Consider the following 23,201-nt stretch of genomic DNA (forward strand, 5'->3'; position numbering starts at 1 on the left):
TGTACGTATGTCTATATTAATATGCGTGTTAATGATTTTTTGGACAATAATGATAATACAATTGAAAGATTTGGAAATTAGAACTGTACTTTTTTTTTTTAACTTTGTTTGAAAATCGGAGTTGACCAGACACATCAATATAACGTGTGAAATTTTGAAAACATTCCTTGCAATAACCATTTAAATAAAGGTGTGCGTGCGCGCGATAATAATTAATCGCCGAGAAATGTCATTTTCACGTTTCAACAGCAGTGATATTTTGAAAAATAAATAAGCGAACAGATATTTATTCTAATTCGTGTCCCACTGAAACTTCTGTAAATTTATCGACCGAATGAAGAGCCAATTCAAAAAAAAAAAAAAAAGTAATCACAATGGCAATTGATTAATAATAATTGTTACGGGCGAATATTGTATTACAGAACCATGTTATGCACAAAATCAACATAAAGTTTCCGTACAAACCATGGCCCCAACATTTTTTTAATCTTTCGAAAACACATGATGCCACAGTCGACAAGCCTCCACTTTCCAAAATCAGAATGGGATTTTTTTTCCCCACGAAAACGCTATATTTAATTAAAATTAAAGAATACTTGATGAATTGATTGAAAGTTAGAACGTTAATAGCACTCTCGGTAATGGTTCAAGGAAGTGATTATAGACCATTCAATTATTAAATAAACCTTCCCAAATTTCTAACCATAATTATATATATTGACCAATGACAACTAAATTCTCATCATGGGCAACCTCCTTAAAAGAATTTAAAAATAAGTTTCGTGATGCTCCTGATTTCTTCCGCAACTAACACTTCAAAGGATCAGTAGGTGTGGCATATTTAATGTACAATAATCTTTTCTTCTCCCTGTTCCACTGGGAGGTTAGAAAGCTAACTTGAAGAGACTCTTGTGTGACCCCCTCTGGGTTAACGACTGTGTTTTCCCCCAGGCACAGCAAAATAATCTCTCTTGTTACTAAGATAAAACCTCAATTTTGAATATACTACTTGAGTCGGATCGGAGTACTTTGGCCGGGATCGTAACATTAATATGCAGCATGCGTAAGATGCTCTCAAATAGTTCAGTTGACAGCACGGCAGTGTTTATTAGACGCCACATCATCATGCAGAATTTGACGGAAAACAGGTTTTCTTAAACTGCTCTCTTAATAGAAATGACAAGGTAATCTACTGTCTTTGATGATGTCTTATCAGTTTCAGTTTCTCGTTCTGATGTCGGGGCAGCAACACGAACCCAGTTTTAGTGGTTGAGGGAAAAATAAAAGATCATCAAGGGATGAGGGAGAAAAATTAGAAAGAAAAACTTTCCTTTTAGGTGGTGTTTGGAAGACATCAAGAGCACTTAAAAACAAAATGCTTTCACAAAAATTGAGATAAACTCTTTTCTTATATTCTTTTAGTTTTATTTATAAGATAGTGAGATAAATTTTGCATATAAATTTACAATTTTATTCTTCATTTACTTTTTGTGTTGACTTTAATTTTAAGAAAATATATATTAAATAAAAATCAAATTGAAAATGAATTAGAAATAGGATCAAAATAGAATAGTATTTACCCATGTATCATCAAATCACTCTAAGAAAGGTTAATTCAAACACCCCTTGCTTTAATCCCAACACCAAACCCGCGTCAGTGTTGTTTTGCACAGTACTTTTTGTAAGTGATCGTCACTGTTGAGATGAAAACTATGTTCTCTGTCTAATACATCAAATCTATGTCAGAAGAAACAAAATGGGGTTATTGATGTATAATAAGGAGGGGCAATACATATCACTTTCTGAAGTTTTTTTAATTGGGTGGGTCGGGGGGGAGGTATAGCGTCTTTTATGTGTTGTTGCTGCGGAACACGGTCTCCAACGAGATATCCAACAAAAAGCTGGCTTACACCCCAACCCTCCACACGCCGCAGTTCATAAACAACTGGTCTGCACTTTCATCTCCGAGCTTTGCTCCTTTTCGATCAGATTTCCCCTCGAATTCAAGCCCCCATAAATGATGGCTTCCCACAACTTCCAACCGCCACGGGATCTCACTAATCTCAATCTCAAACTGCCAAAACGATGCGTTCCAATACTCACTCTAGTTCTACCAGCGCTGCCACCGGAGCTAGCAGCAGCAGCGGTGCAGCAACCGGGCGTCACCCGGTGTACAGGGGAGTGAGGCGTCGGAGTAGCGGGAAATGGGTGTCTGAAATTCGGGAGCCCAGGAAGCCCAATAGGATATGGTTAGGGACATTCCCTACCCCTGAAATGGCTGCCATTGCCTATGACGTGGCCGCCCTTGCCCTCAAAGGTAAGGACGCTGACCTTAACTTCCCTGACTCGGCTTCTTCGCTGCCCGTTCCGGCCTCTGGCTCTGCCCGTGATATCCAGATTGCTGCAGCCAGTGCTGCTGCTGCTGCTGGGGCAGCCAGGGATGCCTTACCCGTGCCTAATGAACAAGGGAATGCTAATGTTGGTGCTTCGGAGGGACAACAATATGGGGGTGCTGAGTTTGTGGACGAGGATTTAATCTTCGATTTACCTAATGTTCTTGTCAATATGGCCGAAGGAATGCTGCTCACCCCTCCTCCTCTGGACTTTACTGGGAACAACGATGCTGATGATGCTGCCGGAGGGAACGTCGGTGGCGATGATCAAAACCTTTGGAAATTTCCATAATGTCTCCCGTCACATAAAACCCCCCCTCTTTATAGTATTTGCTGCACGACTATAATTAATAATGCCTTTTAATTAAGGAACAAAACAAAAGAAGATGAAGAAGTTGGCCTGTAATAAATTATGGGAGAACTCTCACATCAAGGCCTGCTTTGCTTTGATACGACGAAATGGAGTGGTGTGTGTCTTCTTATGTTTGGAAAAAAAAAATATTAAAAACAAAAATCTCGGTCTATATATGTATTTCAGTATTATTATGAGGTTTGATCCTGTTCCATCTATCTGTAATGCTTCTAGCTACTTATTTATCATGCAGTGATGGGTGAATGATTGTAAGCGTTTGGGTGTACGTGTTTATTAATCTCCGTCGACGTGGCATAGTTGAAGGTTGACGTTATCTCTTTGAATCTTCAACAACCCTAGGGCTTAGGGTTGCATTTAACACAGCCAAACTATTTCATTAGGTTTTATATAGTCAATTATGCAGACATCCCTATTCAGGTAAGACTCTGTTAAATGGTTTATAATTCCTCACCTGAAGTTTGGAAATTATTTTGAATTACGCATATACTTGCCGTATTCAATAACATGTTTACGTTCGCCAATCAGTTGTACAGCCCATTACGTTAAAATTAACGCGGGTTCAGGTTGAAGAGAACACAGATCAGAGCTAAAAATCTTAATCTGATTTCGTTGGTTGCCGGTGTGCGAGACTCTCTGTGGTTCTTAATTAATTATATTGAAGTATGAAGATCGGGAAGCAAAGGATGTCTAGTTTAGTAATAAAGAAAAGGAGGGCAAGTGGGGAGGGTTTAGTCAATCTGATTTGATTATTACTCAGTTGAAACGGAGGCTGGGAGTACCCTGATTGCACCCTACTATTAATCGCAAGCAATTACAAGAATATTATATGATATCCGACCTGTTTGGAATAGCTTATAAATAGCTTTTCAATTATGATTTATGGAATACGAGGTAAGTATGTGAAAAGAGTTTTGTTTCGACTTATGTGAAATGTGTTTATAAGTAATTTAGAACGTTATCCCAAACAGGCCCATCGTAGGATCGATAGTTTTCTGGGGTTATATAGGCAATAATCATTATACATATACATATATATATATATATATATATATATATGAGAGTTCAAGAGGGTGGTCCACTTAGTATCATCCATTGTTGACGTGTCAAATTCAAGCGTCTTGCGTTTTCACAACAGCGTGAAAAACAGACTGTACATAAGATGTTACGGACGGTGACACTTTACCCTTCTCTGATAACCATCCCTCGATTGATCTGGTCCCCATTTATGCGTAAATAAAAATTACCATTGGTTTCAACATTTTACTGTTTGATCCCCAGCTGATCCATCAAGGGTCATGATTTCAGTCTAAATTTCACTTGCTAATTAGTCATTCTGATTTAGTGATTTCTAGCTAACATGAACCCAAACATGTGTAATTTAATTTCATATACACATATTGGAGGACTTGATCCTAGCTAGAGCCCTTGCCATCCAACCTTTACGTACCTTTGTCCTCCTTCATGACCCTACTCCTCACGCTGCTTTTCGATCTTTTTCCTTTTTCCTTTTTCCTTTTGTTTTCTGTTTGCATATTAAGAGGATTTTAGGCTTCACTACTATCCCCCCCCCCCAAAAAAAAAAGAAAAGCGCGCGCACGAACCCCCCCCCCGGGGGCAGATTCTCGTAATGGAAAAGTACCCAAGGAATATAATATTAATATTGGAAGTGAATTCTTGTACATTCTCTCGATCGGTTGCATTGATTATTTTATTTGAATCAATATAAATGTGAATAAAAATAATTAAAAAAGGACAACAAAAGTTAATGATTCATGTCGAAGCTAAGTGTCGATCCATAAAAATTTGAAGACTATGCGAGTAAAATTAACAAGGTGCGCGAATTAGCTAACATGGCAAATTAAAGATGCAGTACATATATTATTCTGGTTTGGTCTCTGTATGTAATAAAAATGGGATCGGACCAAATGATTAAAATAGCAAAACTTTATCTAGAGAAACACAGAAGGGGTTTGGGTTTCTTCATATCATCGATCAAATGATTCTGTTTCCTTCAGATCTTACAGCTAGCGTATGGGCATTCTGTGCACGTCTAAAGTAAAGACTAAAAAGAGTATTGAGAAAAATGGGAGATAGTGGCAGGGGAAAAGCTGGAAAACGAATGAGGGAACTTTTAGGGTACAGGCAGAGGTGGAAAAGTAATATGATGGGCGCAGTCAAGGGACGTGATTATTAAGGGATAAGCATGGTTTGAGCACCGAGAAAAAAGGATTAATAATCCCCAATATTGACTGTTACGATCGTCTGTGCTTTTCTTCTGTTCATGATTAGAGATGACATGTCCCTCATACCAGAAGTGGATATGACGGCTTAGCCCCGCCCCTTTTCCATCTCATGTTAACTAAAAGCACGACCTTAGCTTATTCCAACTGTCCCATATATATGTGGGTGTGTAGCAACACAACACTGCTATCAATGTCATATAGTGGTGAATCTTCAAACCCATTCTCTCGCTCTGACATCACAGCGAAATGAACCAACACGTCCCCAGTGGACATCACTTGTCTCCCTTCCCCGTCTCGTCAGCCCAATTTGCAATTAGAACCCGAACGACTATGTTAATTAGCTGCTAAGTTTTGCTTAATTTCTTGCTCTGCGCTGTATTCATATCCCTCAGAAATAACAGTTCCTGTGCTACCAGCTTACTTGAGATGCAGGTTAACAGAAGACGATTTTTTCCCCTTTCGTTTTCTGAGGTTGTTCTCTCTGATTTAATGATCAGTTAACGGATACATAAATTCTCATATTACTAATCCAATTAAAGCTTCTGTATATGCATACGTCACATGCATGAAAAGCAAGCCTTTTGTGATCTCCTTTGTGTAGGATGCCCTCCCTTAGGGTGTGTTTGGTATGAGGGATTTGGAAGGGAGGGGAGGGGAGGGGAGGGATTTTAATCATTTTCCCTTGTTTGGCAACACACAAATTTTAGGAGGGGAGGGAAAAATTTTTAAAATTTCCCCTCCCCTCCCCTCCTCAACCTCCCCTCCAAAATTGGGAGGATTTGGAGGGAAAAGGCAATATTTTGTCATATTATGACCATTATGTTCATATTTTGTCATGTTGTGATCATTATGTTTATATTTTGTCATGTTGTGACTATTATGCCCACGCCTTAAATAAAATAAGAGCAAAATTGTCCATATTAAAATATTTTTCCCTCCCCTCCCCTCTTTTTTTATAAATCCAAACAAGGTGATATTAAAATCCTTCCACTCCCCTCCCCTCCCCTTCCCTCCATTAAAATCCCTCCCCTCCTCTTCCTCTCATTGAGCCAAACATACCCTTAGAGTTGGGTTCATGGGCTACATTCCAATTTACGAGGCCTAGAGCAAGAAAACTATTGTCATGATTAAGGGTGTGTTTGAATTGACAGTGACAAAACTGTCTTTTATTCTAACTGATTTTTGTAAGCTGAGGTTTGAGTAAAAGTCAGTTAGTGTAATGTGATTTATATTTAGATTAGTGCTATAAAAAGTCAGTTGAAAAAGCTAAAATTTATTTAGATGATTAATAGAAAAATAAGTTTAGTTGCAAAATTATTGAAAAGAGCATAAACTTTATTGAATAGTAATGTTTGATATTATATGTTTTTAATATAATCATAGTTAAAAAAATACCTAAAATTATTATAATAAAATAAAAATGGTTTGTGAGCAATAATTGTTTCATCCTCCATAATCAGACCTCCAAGGTACAGATGACTTGCTTTTCTTTAAAGGAATCCACAAAGCAAGAAACAAAATACTCCCTAGATATATAGCCCAATCAAGTCGTTGATTTTTAATTCGAATGCTGACGCAGGGGAGTAGTAATATGCTATTGCCCAAAGATCTTAATCATTTTGGACCTCCTATATATGGCCTGATTAGTGAGTGCGTAGAGATGCAGGCAAACTGCAGCCCGCCAAACCCCTAACAAGAAGAATGGTGGTATGAGAGAGTGGAGTTGAGCGCTCAGCTGCCCAACCGGGGGGGGGGGGGGGGGAGACAACGCAGTCATTTAAAAAATAACTTTTTCAATTTTTCGTATCAGTCAAACATCAACAACAATTATTAGGGGAAAGGAAGACCACATTTTACCTCGAACCAACATCTAGTTTCGAAATTGGTGCATGAATGTTAAAATGTATGCTATGTAAAAAATGTGGATGCCGACAAAGACAAGATATATATAGCTAAGGTAGGGAGACACTGGCGAGATTGAGGGAGGGAGAGTGCGATCTGTAGGTGAGACTGACAGAGGGAGAAGAGCTAGCGACACTGAGGGAGGCAGCAAGCGATCTGCAGGCAGGACTAAGGGAGGAAGAACAGCCGGCGAGACTAAGGGAGGGAGGGAGCGATCTGCAGGCCAGTTGACGGAGGGAAAAGAGTGGCTGACTGAGTGAGGGAGTGAGAGAGAAGACTGATGGGGGAGGAAAATGGTGAAGGGCAAATCTGATAAGTAGAATTTTGAATGAGCATTTAATGCCCTATTAACAATGTATCACCTTCCTAAACGCTCAAAAGCTGCAAATTTGAGCGTTCCAACATACCAGTGGTTTGGTCCAAAAGTTGGTTGGCCTTTTACTCCATCCAAACAAAAAGTCTTAAACCTCAGTTTCATATGGGACTTCCCATGTGCTTTTACTCCCCCAAAACGGAAATCCAAACATAGCATTACTATTCAGGGGCAGATTCTTAACCATCAACAATTGACTACACAAAAGAAAGCAGTCGATAATGATGGTGAATTGGTAAATGAAAACGGCGCACTAATTAGAATTAGTAGAGGAGACAGTAACTCAGTTATTATTATTTGCGAGGGGGACTTTAATTATTGATAATCATTAAGCTTTCAAATCGGCTTTCCAAAAGGCTTGATGTGGCTTTTTTTGCACTAAATTTCCTGATTTTATGTATAATTACAATTACAATTGTATGAACGCAGTCCAGCCATATTCATTTAGAAAATGGAGGGGAATAGTGTTGTGCAAACCACTTCAAGAGTCATACCCATGAAAGTTGATTGGTCCAGGAAAGAGTTGTCTGTCATCCGGGGAGAATTGTGTAAATTCAAAAGTAGTGAGATGTGCCTGTTCGAGGTTACTACTAGTCAATTACTCGTATTTAATAATCATGAGTTTGCTGGTTCGTTAGTGGTAATTTGGTGGCCGTGTATCGCCTGTAATATAAATTTTTTCTGGTTTTGGAATTTGAATTTATTCTCTAGTGATTTTATATAATTTTGTATTTTATATAAAAAAATCAATTCTATAAAAAATATTGCATCAATTTATATCTTTATACAGTACACTTGCAACTAGTCACGGTCTTGCAAATAACATGACTGTTTTTTATACATTTTATAATTATATACTACGCCCGGTCCTAATTATAAGAGTTAGTTAACTAATTTGAGGAGATTAGGAAAATAAGTTAAGTTAGTTATTTGTAATAAATAAATGTTGTCTTTCTTAAAATATCCTTGCTAATCAAGTGTATTAGCTAGAACTATCATTACTAGAAGGACTACTTTGAAAAAAAATACCTAAATATGAGAGACAAAATGGATTGGAGTTTTATATTTAGGATCAAAATAAAAGTCAAACGAGGTCTTATATTAAGGATAGGAGGCAGTATTATTTTTTTCAAATATCAATTTAATTTATATTTTAAGGATGTGTATATAATTGTGGGTTATTAGGATTTATACGTCTTTAGTTGAAACAGAATGTTTAGATATGTGATCGCAGCCAATTCTGTGATACCCCAATTGCATCATATTGTTATCTTTTGATTCCTGCGGATATATCTTAATGGATGCACGACAGAGTTTTCAAAACTTACTGAATGATCAAGCTTGGATAATCGACTTTTTGATTTTATACAAGTAGTCATTAACGTCCAAATGTTACGTGATGAATCCGGTCAATAATTATTCTTGATAACATTAGCCTATTATATTGAACATATTGAGTAATCATAATTTTCACCTCTCTCGTAAATATTTAAAGTACTTGCCGGGAGTCCGTGTGGCCCAATGACACCTCTGTTCTTCTTATACCGAGAAGGATGGAAGTTCAAATCCTATAGAATTAAGTGTGGAAAAAGAAGTGAAAGTGTGGGTAAGCGTGTGGTTATAATATAATTGGCCCTAGCCAAAGAAAAAAAATCGAAGTGCTAAACAATTAAAGTTAATTGAGAACAAGTTGCACGCATTTTCTCACATTTTAGGATAATGTTGCTTGGATTTTCTAGCTAACTGATGATTATTGTTTGATTCTGCTCGCAGGGATTCACGTTCTAAAAAACCATGCATGTGCAATCTCTTCACATTCTAATTGCTCAAAAGATTTCTTTCGCAAACCACTCATATACATAGAAATATATTAGACTCTATCTTGTGCTATGTATAAAAAAAAATGAAATATTTTAGACTCTAACTAACTCCTATTAAACTGGGACGTTATATGTGCTTCACACATATTCTTACTTCATCAACACCGATCAGTATAATTCTACAAAACTATGGGACGTCCCACATGCATCGACCTGGTAGATGGATGTAGTGAGTCCTGGTGATCTGTGCCACACCATCCTTATCTTAATGGCTCAGCCCAGCTTTCAATATTTCACCCATTCTGATGACAATTGCTTCCTCGTTAAATTCAATAATGATTTGGATTTCCAGAACGCTCGTATAAATGGTCTTTGGGTTATTTTTGGTCACTACTTGACTGTTCAACCATGGAGTTCCCTGTTCAGGTCTCAGGAACATGTTGTCAATCAGGTTGTAGGCTGGATTAGGTTGCCTCATCTACCAATCAGATACTACCATAAGAATATCATCCGTTCCATCGGCAGTGTTTTAGGTGAAGTTATAATAGTAGACTATAACACTGATTTAGGAGATAGAGGAAAGTTTGCTTGGCTTGCTGTTATCATAGCTCTCACCAAGCCTCTTACTTCCAAGATTCAGGTCGATGGTGAGACTATCTATATTGAATATGAAGGACTCCCACCAATATGCTTTCATTGTGGACGCTACGGCCATCTTGAAATTGCTTGCCCAGAAAAAATACAAGCAGAAACCACCGTTCCACCAGAGCAAATTCCACTAGAACCAGAGCGCGTGCAAGAACCCATTCCAGATACGCGTGAGATAGCTCAGTTCAGTGCTTGGATGTAGGTACAACACAGGAGACGCACGTATGTCAGAGAAGGAAAAAAAGAGGATGGAAAGGGCAATAACGGCATTTTGACAGCCTCAAGGTTTGAGGTTCTGAATGAAATGACAACTTTTGATGAGAAGCGACACGAGGTGTGTGAAACTGTCAGACAACCTTCAAATGGTGACTCCGCCATTTCAAGACGTAAGAACAAGGAAAAAAAGTTATAAAAAAGGTGGAACCCACTAATAAACAAAAAGAAAAATCCTGAACAACTCCTAGTAAAGATAGTATTTTCAATTCCCCATACTATAAGGCCATGGAAGCACCTACAACACTGGACCCCACCTACAATACTACCATTATAATTGATGATAATCATGTTCCCATACAAAGGCAAGACAATCATGGCCGAACGTCTCATTTGGGTCAGAACTCTAAAGCCTACTTATATGAAGTGAGTCATAATGAAATTTTGCCTAAGCCACCTGATCCAATTTCAAAAAGTAAGGGAGTTAAATTATTTTTTAGGCTTCATATTCACAACCTTGGAGCTAAGCCTAATGAGAGTACACATGGCCCTTCTGTCAGAGCAATGAAAGACATTGCTAGAGGATCGCAGGATGAGCAACCAGATGGATTTAATAAGGAATCAATTGCTATGCTTGTTGAGGGAGTTGATTTTGCTTCTGTCCCTTCGCATTAATTGTTCTTTTTATGTCAATCATTACTTGGAATTGTCAAGGAGCCTTTGACAAAAGGTTTCCTTCTATTTTCAAATCTTTGGTTGCTAACTACAAGCCTGAAATTTTTGTTGTAGTGGAGCCACGTATCTCAGGCATTAAGACAGATAAAGTCATAAAGAAGATTATCATGTAGAAGCTGTTGGCTTTTTGGGCAGAATCTGGATTTCTTGGACAGACAAAGTGGAGGTAAAGGTTCTTTGTAATCATCTCCAATTCATACATATGGAAGTCACCTATTTTGCAGAGAAAATTTCTTTCTTGTTCACTGCGATATATGGGAGCCTGCAAACCAAGTTTAGAAAATGACTCTAGCATGATCTCACTAATCTAGCATCAAATTTAAATACTCCATGGCTGCTAGCTAGTGACTTTAATGCCACCCTTCACAGTACAGAGCGTAAGGGAGGCGCTAATCAGGTATCTCGAGGATGCAATTTGTTTAAAGCTTTTATGCACCAACATGGTCTTCTAGATATGGGATTCAATGGTCCTAAATAGGGCTGTGCAAAAAACCCGGTGGTCCAGGTAACCTGGTCTAGCCCGATATGGCCCGGTCCAACCCGGTCTAGGTAAAATCAGTCTGAAAAAAAAATCAGACCAGACCAGACCAGACTGACTGGTCGGGCTGGACCAGGCACAGGACCAAGTAATCAAAACACTTAGTCTGGTCTGGTCTGGCCCGGGTAATATATATATATATATATTTTTTAATTTGCGTCTGGCGGTCTGGGACTAGGTCTGTCTAACACTGTCGTTTTACTCACACTCCTCACTGAACTGTCTCAACATCTCAGCGCCTCAGCTCGTCGCTCTCGCCTCTCAGTCTGCCCTCTCCGTTCTCCCCATCTTCGTCGAAGAAGCCCTAGTAGCAGCAGGTAGCAGTGCACCGTAGCAGCGACGGCGTCTCCTCTGTCGAACGGTTGATCTCCTCGGCCCGTTCCTGATCGGCTGATCCTCCTTCATCGGTCTGTTCTCACTCCACTCCTTCTTCATCGCTGTGCTCTGGTTCCAGTCCTCCCTAATCAGCCTGTTCGTTCTCCTCCAGTCCTTCATTGTTGTGTTTGAGGTAGTTATTTTTGTTCTACTTTTCTCCTTTACTCTGATTTTTCCTAGATATAGCAAACCTGTTGTCAAGGAAGGTTGTTTGTTAGCGCTCACCATCGAAGGGATCTCGGTCGAGAAGCGGCCCAGTTATCCTGCATTTTCTTTTTTTGATTCTTCAAAAACTAAGAATTTTCTTAAAGAAGAGTCCGAGTAGGAGTAGCACAAAAGAGGGATTAGCGTCGTCTCTGGGCGGCGCCTTCGGAGTCCGATAGCAATTGAACTTTTTTTGGAAAGGGCACTCAAAGACTGGTCCGATGGACTCCCATGCCGAATGGAGAAGGAGGGGCAAGGGCAGACCGCTGCTGGTAGCCTTAATTGGGTGGCGCGCTATAGATCGGATCCTAAGTAGCTATAGGATGAACCCTGGTAGCCTTAATTGGGTGCCGCATGGAACATAGATTAGCATGTAGGAATGACTACAAGTGATCTTCCATCCAGGAAAATTGTCATGTGCATTTACTCTGTCTCTCGTCAAAAAAAATCTGATATGGGTTGCTGCGCATTTATCATTCTCTGTTCGTTGAGACTTGAAACCGTGAGCTAGTTTGTAGTGCCACGGTGAGCTAGTTTGTAGTGCCACCGTGAGCTAGTTTGTAGTGCCACCGTGAGCTAGTTGGGACGTTGAGTATTTGATGTTTTAGAATTTAGATTATCAGTTGTTTGAGATTTATTTGATGGATGCGAGCATGCGCGTGATTATTGGTTGCTCATTGCTGAATTGATTTGTGCTTTTATCTTTGTGCAGTAGTAATTTCTGAATATCAGTTTTTTGAGATTTAATAAATGGGTTCACTAGTTACTGAATTAAGTATTTCCTGGAGATTGTTTTGCCTTTGATCTTATTGGGGTGAAGTAATTTGGAAATGGAATTTATATAATCAGTAATTTGTGGATGCAAGAGTCACCGTCCCTAAGGAAAAGACCTTTTTTGCGCCATCACCTTGTCCTCTCTACTGATTAGATTCTTAACCATCCAGTAAACCAAGGCTTACAATTTTGGGGTGTGTGTGTGTAAATTAAATGATTTTATATTGTTCTTTTATGAGGAGTGCAGGAACTACGTGTGCAATTATATATAAGAACTTAGAATTGTATAAGTGGAATGTATTTGATTATAAGAACTTAGAATTGTATAAGTGGAATATATGAGTAGGTCACATTATATTTTGTTCAAAGCCAAATTTATCTCCTTGTTTGTTTGTTTGTTTATCTATTTATTTGTGCTTTTATCTTTGTGCAGGTATGGATATTGAACAATCTTCAAGTGTTGACCAATCTCAATCTTCTCCCATTATTGGCGAGAATGTGACTCCAACTCCTAGTGCACCATCTTCCACCCCTAGTGGTCCTAGTTCTCATCCTCACCAACCTCCAACCACCATAGAATGTCCTCCCCCTGCCCAAACAGCTACAATTGGAAATGTATCTACAGAAGGGAGTAAGAAGAGAAAACAACCTGAGAAGAAACAATCACAAGTGTGGGATCACTTTACTAAGTTACCGTTAGAGGAGACAAATGGAGAGGTTAGAGCTGCATGCAAGTATTGCAATATAGATTATGCTTGTGACCCAACCAAGCATGGGACAACATCTTTGAAAAGACACTTGCGAAAATGTCAAAGAAATCCACACAAGGCTGCTCAAATACCAAAACAATCGATGTTGAATTATACTACACCAAGTGGGCAAGCAGGAAGCTTGATGCCTCATATGTTCAATCAAAAACGATGCCGTAGGGCTCTTGCTGAGTTCATCATATGTGATGAGTTGCCATTTAGGTTGGTTGAGAAGCAGGGCTTTAAAAATTTTGTCAAAGAGTTAGAGCCACGATTTCAGATCCCTTCAAGAACAACGGTTGCTAGAGATTGTTGGCAATTATATCTTGGTGAAGTTAGGATCTTGAAGAATCTGTTGAGGCAATGTACTAATCGTATTTCCCTCACTACGGATTGTTGGACATCAGTTCAAAACTTCAATTACCTATGTCTCACAGCTCATTTCATTGATAATGATTGGAAGCTGCATAAAAGGATTCTTAATTTTTGTATGATTGAGAATCATAGGGGTGAGACAATTGGAAAGACAATTGAGAGGTGCTTGTCAGATTGGGGCATACAAAATGTTTTCACCATTACTATGGATAATGCAACATCCAATGACTCGGCCTTGACATATTTGAAAAGAAGATTAAAGAACTGGAAGGGTCTTGTTTGTGGTGGTGACTATCTTCAAATACGATGTTGTGCACATATTCTCAATTTGGTTGTTAATGATGGCTTGAAGGAATTGAAAGATGCCTTTGAATCAATTCGGAATGCTATTAGATATGTTCGTTCTTCCCCTGCACGTCTTCAAAAATTTAAAAATGTTTGTGAATTGGAAATGTTAGATTCAAAAAATATGTGCTGTTTAGATGTTAACACTAGATGGAATTCCACATATATAATGTTGGATGTTGCTTTGAAATTCCAAAAGGCATTTGAAAGATTGGAGGATGAAGATGAAGATTATGTCACATATTTTAACAAAGGTTCAAGACATGATGGCCCTCCTAACAAGCAAGCTTGGCATAAGGCACAGGTCTTTCTTACATTCTTAAAAGTGTTTTTTGATGTGACCTTGTTATTTTCTAGCTCACTAACAGTTACTGCAAACATATGTTTCCATCAAATTGCACTAATTCATGAGCTGTTGGATGAGACTACTCAGTCTGATGACTCTCTTCTTAGGGAGATGTCCTTAAGTATGAAGATGAAATATGATAAGTACTGGGGAGCGGCAGATAATTTGAATCCTTTGTTGATTATTGCTGTGATTTTAGATCCTCGATACAAGCTTGCCTACATCAATCATGTTTTTGAGCAGCTCTTTATTGATCCTGAACTTTGTATGTCCATGAAAAACAAGGCAAAAAACACTTTGTATCGCCTATTTGAGGAGTACTCTGCAATGATTGGTCCTGAAACAAGTAGATCTGGTGGTTCTAGCACTTGTACTTCTTCTGGTGGTGCCAATACTTCTAGTGCAAATGATGGTAAAAAAGATCCTGGTCGTAGATGGTTGGCATCCCAGAAAGAAAAGAGCTCATCAGTAGATACTCAATCAGAGTTGGATAGATACCTTTCAGCTAATTTATCAGAAGACATTCCTACTGATGATGATGATTTTGATATATTGACATGGTGGAAGGTTAATTCTACCAAGTATAGAGTGCTTTCCATGATTGCACGTGATGTAATGGCTATACCAGTATCTATAGTGGCATCTGAATCAGCTTTTAGCACTGGAGGACGTGTTGTTGATGATTATAGGAGTTCTCTATCTCATAGGATGACTGAAGCACTCATTAGTGCTCAAAATTGGCTACTTGCTGGGCAATCTATCTCAGAATTTACCTCTTTGTTGAGTGAATTTGACAACTTTCAAGAGACTGATAATGTTGTTAATGTTCCAGGTAATATTTTGAATTATATGCTTCTCAATTCAAAATTACATATTTCATTAATTATTACCATTTCCTTCTTCTTATATGTATATATATAATTTGTTTTTGCTAGATGGATCCAGTGTAACAGATGGAGGAGGAGAAAAATGAAAGAGGATGATTGATGTTCAACATCATGGAAATTAGATTTCAATCATTTGTTGTTCACTTTGTCTTGTTGTGTGTAATGTTATAGACTTATGATGGATTATTGGATTTTATCATTAGGACTTGTATTTTTATTGTTGTTGAATGCTATTGGATATTTTTAGATAATGGTTTTTTATTGTTGTGTCTACTGTGTAATGTGAAATTTTGTATTGGATTGAGTGGAGCCGTGGAGTAGATAAAAATCAGTAGAAAAAAAAAGATGGCTTGAAGCCTTGAAACTAGGAGGAAAAAAAAAAAGGAACTAGACTGCCTGGACTGGTCCAGGTGGTCCAGGGGTCCAGTCCAGTGCCAGCTCGAACTAGACTGCCTGGACTGGTCCAGGTGGTCCAGGGGACCAAGTCCAGTCCAGCCCGAACTCGGGCTGGCACTGGACTGGACCAGACCTCGGGCTGCCTTGTTCAGCCCGAGGTCCTACCCAGACCAGACCTCGGGTTGATACCTAACCCGGTCTGGTCTGGTCCATGATCACCCCTAGTCCTAAATTTACTCAGAGGCATGGTACTCTTTTTGTCCATCTTGACAGGGCCATTTGCAATCAATCTTGGTATAATTTATTTATTACCAGTCGTGTGGAGCATTTGGCAAAAATCTTATATGATCATAGACCTATTCTCATTAATTTGGGCCTTCATAAGAAGCCCAATTTGGTTGAAAAGCCGTTCAAGTTCCTGGCTTCCTAGCTTACAGATCCAGATTTTTCAAACATGGTGCAACGATCTTGGGCTTCAGAGAATGATATCTCAAAAAATATAAAATCTTTCATCTTAAAAGCCCAACAATGGAATACTGAGGTTTTTAGGGCAATAGGAAAAAGGAAAAAAATAATTCTCTCGTGTCTTTGGGGGGTTCAATGCAAACTTGAAGATGATCCTTTTTCTGAATTTTTATTTGAGATGAGTCAAACTGTTAGAGATCAATACAAAGACATACTTTTAAAAAGAACTTTTATGGCTCTAGAAATCCTCTTCAAATTGGATCTGTTTGGGGGGATCGAAACACATCTTTCTATCACACCAAGGCTCTGATTATAAGACGCCGCAACTGTGTTACTCAGTTGAAAAATGCACAAGGTGATTGGATCAACAATGAGGAGCAACTTTCTCTCATGGGTCACGAGTTCTTTGTGAATTTATACTCTCTTCAAGATCCCCACTTTACTCTGCCTACTCTCCAAGGTGCTTTTCCGCCTATCTCCCTTTTTGACTTCGATGTTCTAGATCAATTAGTTGCTTTTGAAGAAGTTAAGCAAGCTCTTTTTGAGATGAAACCTCTTAAATCCTTTGGAATCGATGGCTTGCATGCCCTTTTCTTTCAAAGTCAATGGAGTATAGTTGGTTATAGTCTTTTCTCTTTGGTTCGTAATCTATGGCTGGGTAGCTCTTTGGATCCCTACCTAAATTACACTCTCATTGGTCCAATTCCAAAGGTCAATAGCCCTAGCTCAATCAGTGAATTTCGACCCCCTAAGTTTGTGCTCTGTAGTTTATAAAACCATCACAAAGGTTATTGCTAACAGACTCTGTGGAATTTTGTCGAATATCATTAGCCCTTATCAATCTAGTTTCATTCAAGGGAGGAGTATCATTGACAACATGATCATAGCTCAAGAAGTTGTTCATTCCATGAGAAAGAAGCAAGGTAAAGGAGGATAGATAGCCATAAAAGTAGACCTTAAAAAAAGCCTTTGATAGATTAAGACAGGATTTCATTGAAGATACTTTGCATGATGTTGGTCTACCGACAAAGATGATCAATTTAATTATGGGTTGTATCACCCCTCCAAGTATGCAAGTACTTTAAAATGGTAAAGCCACTGATTCCTTTGTTCCAATGAGGGGAGTTAGACAAGGTGACCCTTTGTCACCTTATATCTTTATCCTTTGTATGGAGTGTCTTTCACAGATGATTAGTGCTCAGGTTGATAGAGGAGACTGGAAGACCATCAAAATGGGTTGCAGAGGTGTTCCTCTTTCTTATCTCTTTTTTGCTAATTATCTAGTTATCTTTGGGCATTCCCCCTACATCTCAAGTGGCGATAATTAAGAAAACTTTACATGATTTTTGCTGCTCCTCTGGATACAAGATTAGTCAATCAAAAACCAAGATCTATTTCTCTAAGAATGTCCCTCCTAATCTTAGACGAACTATCTGTAATGACTTGGGCTATCAGCAAACCGAATCCCTTGGCAAGTATCTGGGTATCCCTTTAGTCACTGGTAGAGTATCTTCAAAAACTTATCGACACATCATTGAAAGACTACAATCTAAGCTTGCGGGTTGGAAAAGTAAATCCTTGTCTCTGGCTGGTTGTATCACCTTGGCCAAATTAGTCTTAACTTCTGTGCCCCTCTACACCATGCAGAGCACCTTGCTTCCCTCCTCTTGTTGCAATGAAATTGAAAAAATCATCAGAAAATTCATATGGGGTTATTCAGAGGACCATCGCAGAATTAGTCCTGTCAAATGGAGTGAATTATGCCAGCCTTTGAAGAATGGTGGTTGTGGCCTGCTTAGACTTGAATCGCAGAATAAAGCTTTTTTTATCTAAGCTGATTTATAAAATGATCTCGGAGCCTAATCTTCTTTGGGCTCATGTTCTAAAAGGTAAATATGATCTCAATGATGATATGTTGATTACCAATCCCCATCCTCACTCTTCTTATTTCTGGAGGAATCTAGTGAACATGTGGAAGACACTTATTTTCATGTTAAATGGAAACCTGGTGATGGAAGTAAAATCCAGTTTTGGTTAGACTTTTGGATTGGAGATTGTGGCCCTTTGAGGAATTTATCCTTTAGCCTTATACCTCAAAATAATCTTCAACGACCCATTTTTAATTTTATAGATGACTATGGCCAATGGAAGTGGAGCATGATTCATAATCTTTTACCTCCGCATGTCCTCAAAGATTTAACAGCAATTTTGATTGATCAAAATGCTCAACCCCATTCTTGCTTTTGGCACCTGACGAAATCTGGAGATTTCACCACGAGATCGGCTTATCGTGCTACAGAAAACCTGAATTGGAACAATGCTGAAAAAAAGTGGACTCAGATATGGAAGCTTCTAATGGCTAAGAGGATAGACCTTTACCTGGCTTCTTGTTAAAGGAAAATTGCTCACTAATGCTGAAAGATATAGAAGAGGTATAACATCATATTAGAGATGAACTCTTTGCTGTGCAGACATGGAGGATCTTAATCATGTCTTTAAAGCTTGTCCTTTGGCATCCTCAATGTGGAAGAAAGTTCTCCCAAATGATATGTACATAGATTTCTTTGGGAAAGACATTGCTTACTAGTTAACTCATCAGCTGCTGCATTCAAACCTAGAGGATTCTTAGAAAATTGGATTTTGCATAACTTGTTGGAAATTATGGGAAGCAAGGAATCACCATCTCTTTTCCAGTGCGAATTATACTACTGAAAATATTTTGATAAGTATTCGTGCTATAGTTAGGCATTCCTTAAAAAAGTTTTTCTACTTTCAATTTAATCATGTAAATCCTGTTGCTTGTATATCGCCTGACTTTGTATAGTTTACTTTGCAATGAGAATTATCCATCTCATTCAAAAAAAAATATTCCACCCATTCTCCCAAGCCCAATCTTTTGCTTCTTGTTCAAACTGTACTTCTCAATAAATGAGACATTCCAGTAAAATCATCTTCTCTTCCCCTTTAATTTTCTCACTCTTCCTTCTTTACACGCTGATGGGTGTGTGAGTACAAGTTTTTTGTTCTCTCTAGTCTTTTTGTTTTCTTTTCTTAACTTGTCGACTTAGAGAAATTTAAAATCGGGGGAAATGCAGGAGTAGGACTCAGAAACTGGAATAGCTTAAATACATTGAAAATTCCTCATTCACCCATTCTTTCGCTTCTCATTCAAACTTCTCAGTAAATGAGACATTCCAGTGAACTTATCTTCTCTTCCCCTTTAATTTTATTACTCTTCCTTCCCTATACGCTTATATATAAGTCTATGTGAATATAATTTTTTTGAAAAAAGAGATGTAACTAGTGATATGTTACAATTAGGTTCGGGTCAAAGGAGCTTTTTTGTGCTTAAACTATTTTTTCAAAGACGCTAGATATCCAAAATCCAATGAAGTCCCCAAAAAAGGCAAATAATAAATGCAAAGAAACTAATGTTACTTCTCACCCTTTGTAAAATGCCAAAATACCATTATATATATTTTGAAACTAATGTTATTATGAGGAGCTGTTGTTTGCCAAAGATGACTCGAAGTTTGTAGGTACTTGAAGCCGAATCAGAATGAGGGGGATCAGTATGGAATTAACCAATCGGGAGATCACTGTTGAAGCAGAGCGGCGAAGTTGGTTCGAGGAGGAGATGGAGGAATTTGGGTTAATTAATTTGATACTCGGGCTCACGTGGGGGCTTGCGTGTGTTTGTGCGTCTGGACACTTGAACGGTCAAAGGGGAGATATGTGCATCCTACGCGCGCGCGCGCCCACACAAGCAAGTAGTAAGAATCGGTCCTTCACTTACGATCTGCGAAGGCTGTGTGGGCCATGCAAGGGTTCGATTTCAACTGCCTATGACGTCAGTGCAATGACTGATTCTGTGCAACAAATATACGTCCAGCTGACGCCTATTCATTAGACGTTCTCATTCTGGCCAATATTCATGAGATTGAAAGATAGGAATTGTTTTTTTCTTCAGTATCCTGGGCTAGTCTTTGTATCATGAAAAACTCAATGGCCCAAACTAATTCAGATTGAAGACCCGACAATAATTACCCGTAAAGTATTGTATTCTTATCTCACGAACTCAATCTCTAGTTAAGTTGGAACAATTCCTGCTGGTCAATTCTGGGGATAAAGGTGGGTATATTATTAGTATTCATGATTTCCCCCCCCCTTTTTGCGTAATTTTCGTATTTTTAATTGGTTAAGTAATTATAATTAATTCATATATTGAGAAGTTACACGGGCATATAGCTGCGAGAACTAAATAATGTACTCCGGGAGGTTATTGCTTAAAATTTCATCAGTTTTGTTATCTTCAAGACCACACATGTGAGAGTGAGAGAAAGAATGAAGTGAAGTAATTTGAATTCAATAGTGCTTGCAAATGGACAAATAATTGGAGAGGGTTAGAATGCAGAAATAAAAGATCAGGAGCATTGTCTAGGATCGGAGCCATCACGTAAAACGATGATTCGGACTTTAAAACGGCCAAGCCTGCGAGCCAGGGAGGATAGAAGGCCACCACGACCACGAAGCCTTGTGGAATAACGCCTTTTGACTAGGAACACTCTCCTGTCGGAGACATGAAATTGAGGAGCCTTTCACTGTTGAGGAATATAGGGAACACTGTAGCCGACTACGTCGTCGTCGGAGCAAGTCGAAGCAGCGGGTAGATCCGGAACTCCCATCTCTTGAAAAAGCCGAATGAGAATAAGCCGGAGTATGAAATTAATCAGCGAGACAAGGGAAATTGATGAGCAGTATATAGCGTTGCTTGGTTCGGGGAGATGAAAGGATTGGGGTTACGTTGGTTTAATACTCTGGGTTGAACTGGAGGGTCTTGTGTATATAAGGGAGGTCTCCGTGTTGATGGCAGTGATATGGACCAATCCGAAGTGATTAATTACGTGAGGAAATGGTCAAAATTAAAAGTTTGTGCGTGTGTGTGTATAAAAATGAGAATTAGTCTTTGAAATTGTGAAGATCCTGGCTTCCATTTCAACAGCGGGCCAAGATAAGGTTCAACTTCAGCTTCAACTGCCTATTAATTGCTAGTGTTGCTCCCGGGCAATGACTGATTCTACAGCAAATATATATACGTCAGCTCTCGTGCATTCCCAGTTTTAAAACGTATATGATTCCTAGGGTACATATATATTATTCCCAAATTTATGCATATGACCAGCACAATAATTGGATGAAAATATATTAATTGTTCATGGTGACAATGAATGGTTGTGGACTCTTTTCTTTTGGTGGGTGGCCCATGCCAGCTCCTTCACAAAAGCGCCAGTTTGTCACTTGGATGCATCGGAGCTGCTAATTGGCACATATGTCAGCTCAATAACAATTACCAATCATTATGATATATGACGTATAGCGCGACCTCTCCAATCTACGCCTAAAAACTTAGACTCCAATGCTGAATAATACTTTTTCGGTTTCTTGATTAATCCAGCAACAAGAAGTCTTATCTCATGGAGTGGAGTCGCCTATATGAATCATACGACGTTATTGTACTTTATTAACAGATAAATCTTTAGATAAGTTGCTATTGCTTTTTGTTTTATAGGATGAATTCATAAGGAGAAAGGTAGAATTAAGTTCTAAAAAAAGCTCTCCAAGTGTGCAATCTAATAAGAAAGAATTTAACATATGGTTAGAGGTTACAGGTGATAGGAACAAGAATGGTTGCATTTATGGATTTGGATCTGAGGCTGATGATGATATTTGTACACCTCAGAGATCTTCTCCTTCCATCAACAGCATAAGCATCAATACTAATGTTGAAATTGAATTGTGCATAAGGATAACAGAACTCACACAAGAAAATCAACAAATTAAACAAGGGCATCAAGAGATGAAACAAAATTATAGCAAATGCATTGGAGCAAATGGGAATTAGATTATCTAAGCCCTCTAGCAGCAATATAAATTTAGAAAATGACAGTCGAGAGTTGTTATCATTATTGGATAGTTGGCTTATTATTTCTGACTTTTAGTTGACATTTGACATTTGAAGTGTTCAGGATCTATCAAAGACTATATTTTTAATTATAGCATGTTTGATTTTCAACAAATTTAATTGTCTTTTGCTTCCCCTCAAAAACTAAACAATTAATCAAAATAAAATAGTTTAATATAATAAAAGGGAAAAAAAAGGATTAGCCATGAAATTACTAACGGAATATTCCATGGCAGATTAGCCACGAAATTTTCCATGGAATATTTAAATGGTGAATTCATAATTTTTTAAAACATTTTAGGTTAATGTATATTTTTAGTCTTTTAACTTTATACAAGGTTTCATTTTGATCCCTTAACTTTGAAAAGTAAACTTTTACTCTCTAAACCTAAAACTGTTAACAAAAATGAAATGAACTGTTAACTAAATGCTGATAAAATATTAGTAAATGTTAACATATTAAGTTTAATATTAAAACAAACCATGATTGTTACAAAAAAATCATCATTTAAGACTAACAATTTCGAGATTAAAGAACTAAAAGTATATTTTTTAAAGTTAATAGACCAGAGCGAAACCCTATATAAAGTTAAAAGACTAAATATATATATTTAGCTTGATACCGTGAATATTATTATCATCAAATGCCGATACAAGTGAATGTCAAAATTCGCATAATGTGGTCGTCACTATCCATGACCTAACAAACATTAGTTACATGCGGATGCGCCTAACCCCATTTAGTGCCATGAAGACTACAGCAATAATATCAAATCATATATAAGTGTGTGCATGAGAGAACTCCTACCCCTCCCCGTAGACTCCACAGTAAAATTACAAGCTTCGTCGTCACTACTCTCCAACAAGTTAATGCTTCTGATCATACCCGCCCCAATCCTCATTCAATATATTATGTAAGACTTTCCCTTGAGTTTTCCGCTTAATTAGTTGATGATGGTTCTTTCCCTTTCAAGAATATAGTACTCCTCTAATCCTAAATATCCTAAATATAAAACTCATTTTATATTTAGAACCGAAAAGACAGTAACTTATATTTTCCCTGCACACACTTGAAACTCTTTTAC

The 23,201-nt window shown here is 38.2% G+C and overlaps 3 protein-coding genes across 3 annotated transcripts in view; 2 read left to right on the forward strand and 1 right to left on the reverse strand.

Moving 5' to 3' along the window:
• The window catches only part of LOC114726035 (trihelix transcription factor PTL-like), a 31,094-nt gene extending 15,682 nt beyond the window's left edge, over positions 1 to 15,412 (reverse strand). The window contains exons 1-2 of the mRNA XM_028912610.1: positions 15,402 to 15,412; positions 15,032 to 15,037 (exon numbers count right to left, since the gene is read on the reverse strand). The gene's annotated coding sequence lies outside the window, so the exon portion shown is untranslated. The remainder of the gene's footprint in view (positions 1 to 15,031; positions 15,038 to 15,401) is intronic.
• LOC114726036 (ethylene-responsive transcription factor ERF024-like) lies at positions 1,559 to 2,925 on the forward strand. The gene has a single exon (XM_028912611.1). It carries the CDS (start codon positions 2,086 to 2,088, stop codon positions 2,683 to 2,685), a length of 600 nt encoding a protein of 199 aa, XP_028768444.1. The 5' UTR covers positions 1,559 to 2,085; the 3' UTR covers positions 2,686 to 2,925.
• LOC114726030 (zinc finger BED domain-containing protein RICESLEEPER 2-like) lies at positions 12,056 to 18,548 on the forward strand. The gene is made up of 3 exons (XM_028912602.1): positions 12,056 to 12,089; positions 13,025 to 15,238; positions 18,286 to 18,548. The coding sequence occupies exons 1-3, from the start codon at positions 12,056 to 12,058 to the stop codon at positions 18,546 to 18,548; spliced, it is 2,511 nt and encodes an 836-aa protein (XP_028768435.1).
• The last annotated feature ends 4,653 nt before the right edge of the window (positions 18,549 to 23,201 follow it).

The sequence above is a fragment of the Neltuma alba genome, unplaced genomic scaffold (genome assembly GCF_004799145.2).
Source record: "Neltuma alba isolate B1F8T4 unplaced genomic scaffold, ASM479914v2 tig00012323_pilon, whole genome shotgun sequence".
In the NCBI taxonomy this organism is placed as follows: Eukaryota; Viridiplantae; Streptophyta; class Magnoliopsida; order Fabales; family Fabaceae; genus Neltuma; species Neltuma alba.

Excerpts from the sequence above, each read along its gene's own strand:
- LOC114726030 (XM_028912602.1), top strand. The coding sequence starts at position 12,056 with ATGGAGAAGGAGGGGCAAGGGCAGACCGCTGCTG. Across the intron at positions 12,090-13,024 it reads GCAAGGGCAGACCGCTGCTG|GTATGGATATTGAACAATCT; the intron begins GTAGCCTTAATT and ends ATCTTTGTGCAG. Across the intron at positions 15,239-18,285 it reads TAATGTTGTTAATGTTCCAG|ATGACTATGGCCAATGGAAG; the intron begins GTAATATTTTGA and ends TTAATTTTATAG.
- LOC114726036 (XM_028912611.1), top strand. The coding sequence starts at position 2,086 with ATGCGTTCCAATACTCACTCTAGTTCTACCAGCGCTGCCACCGGAGCT.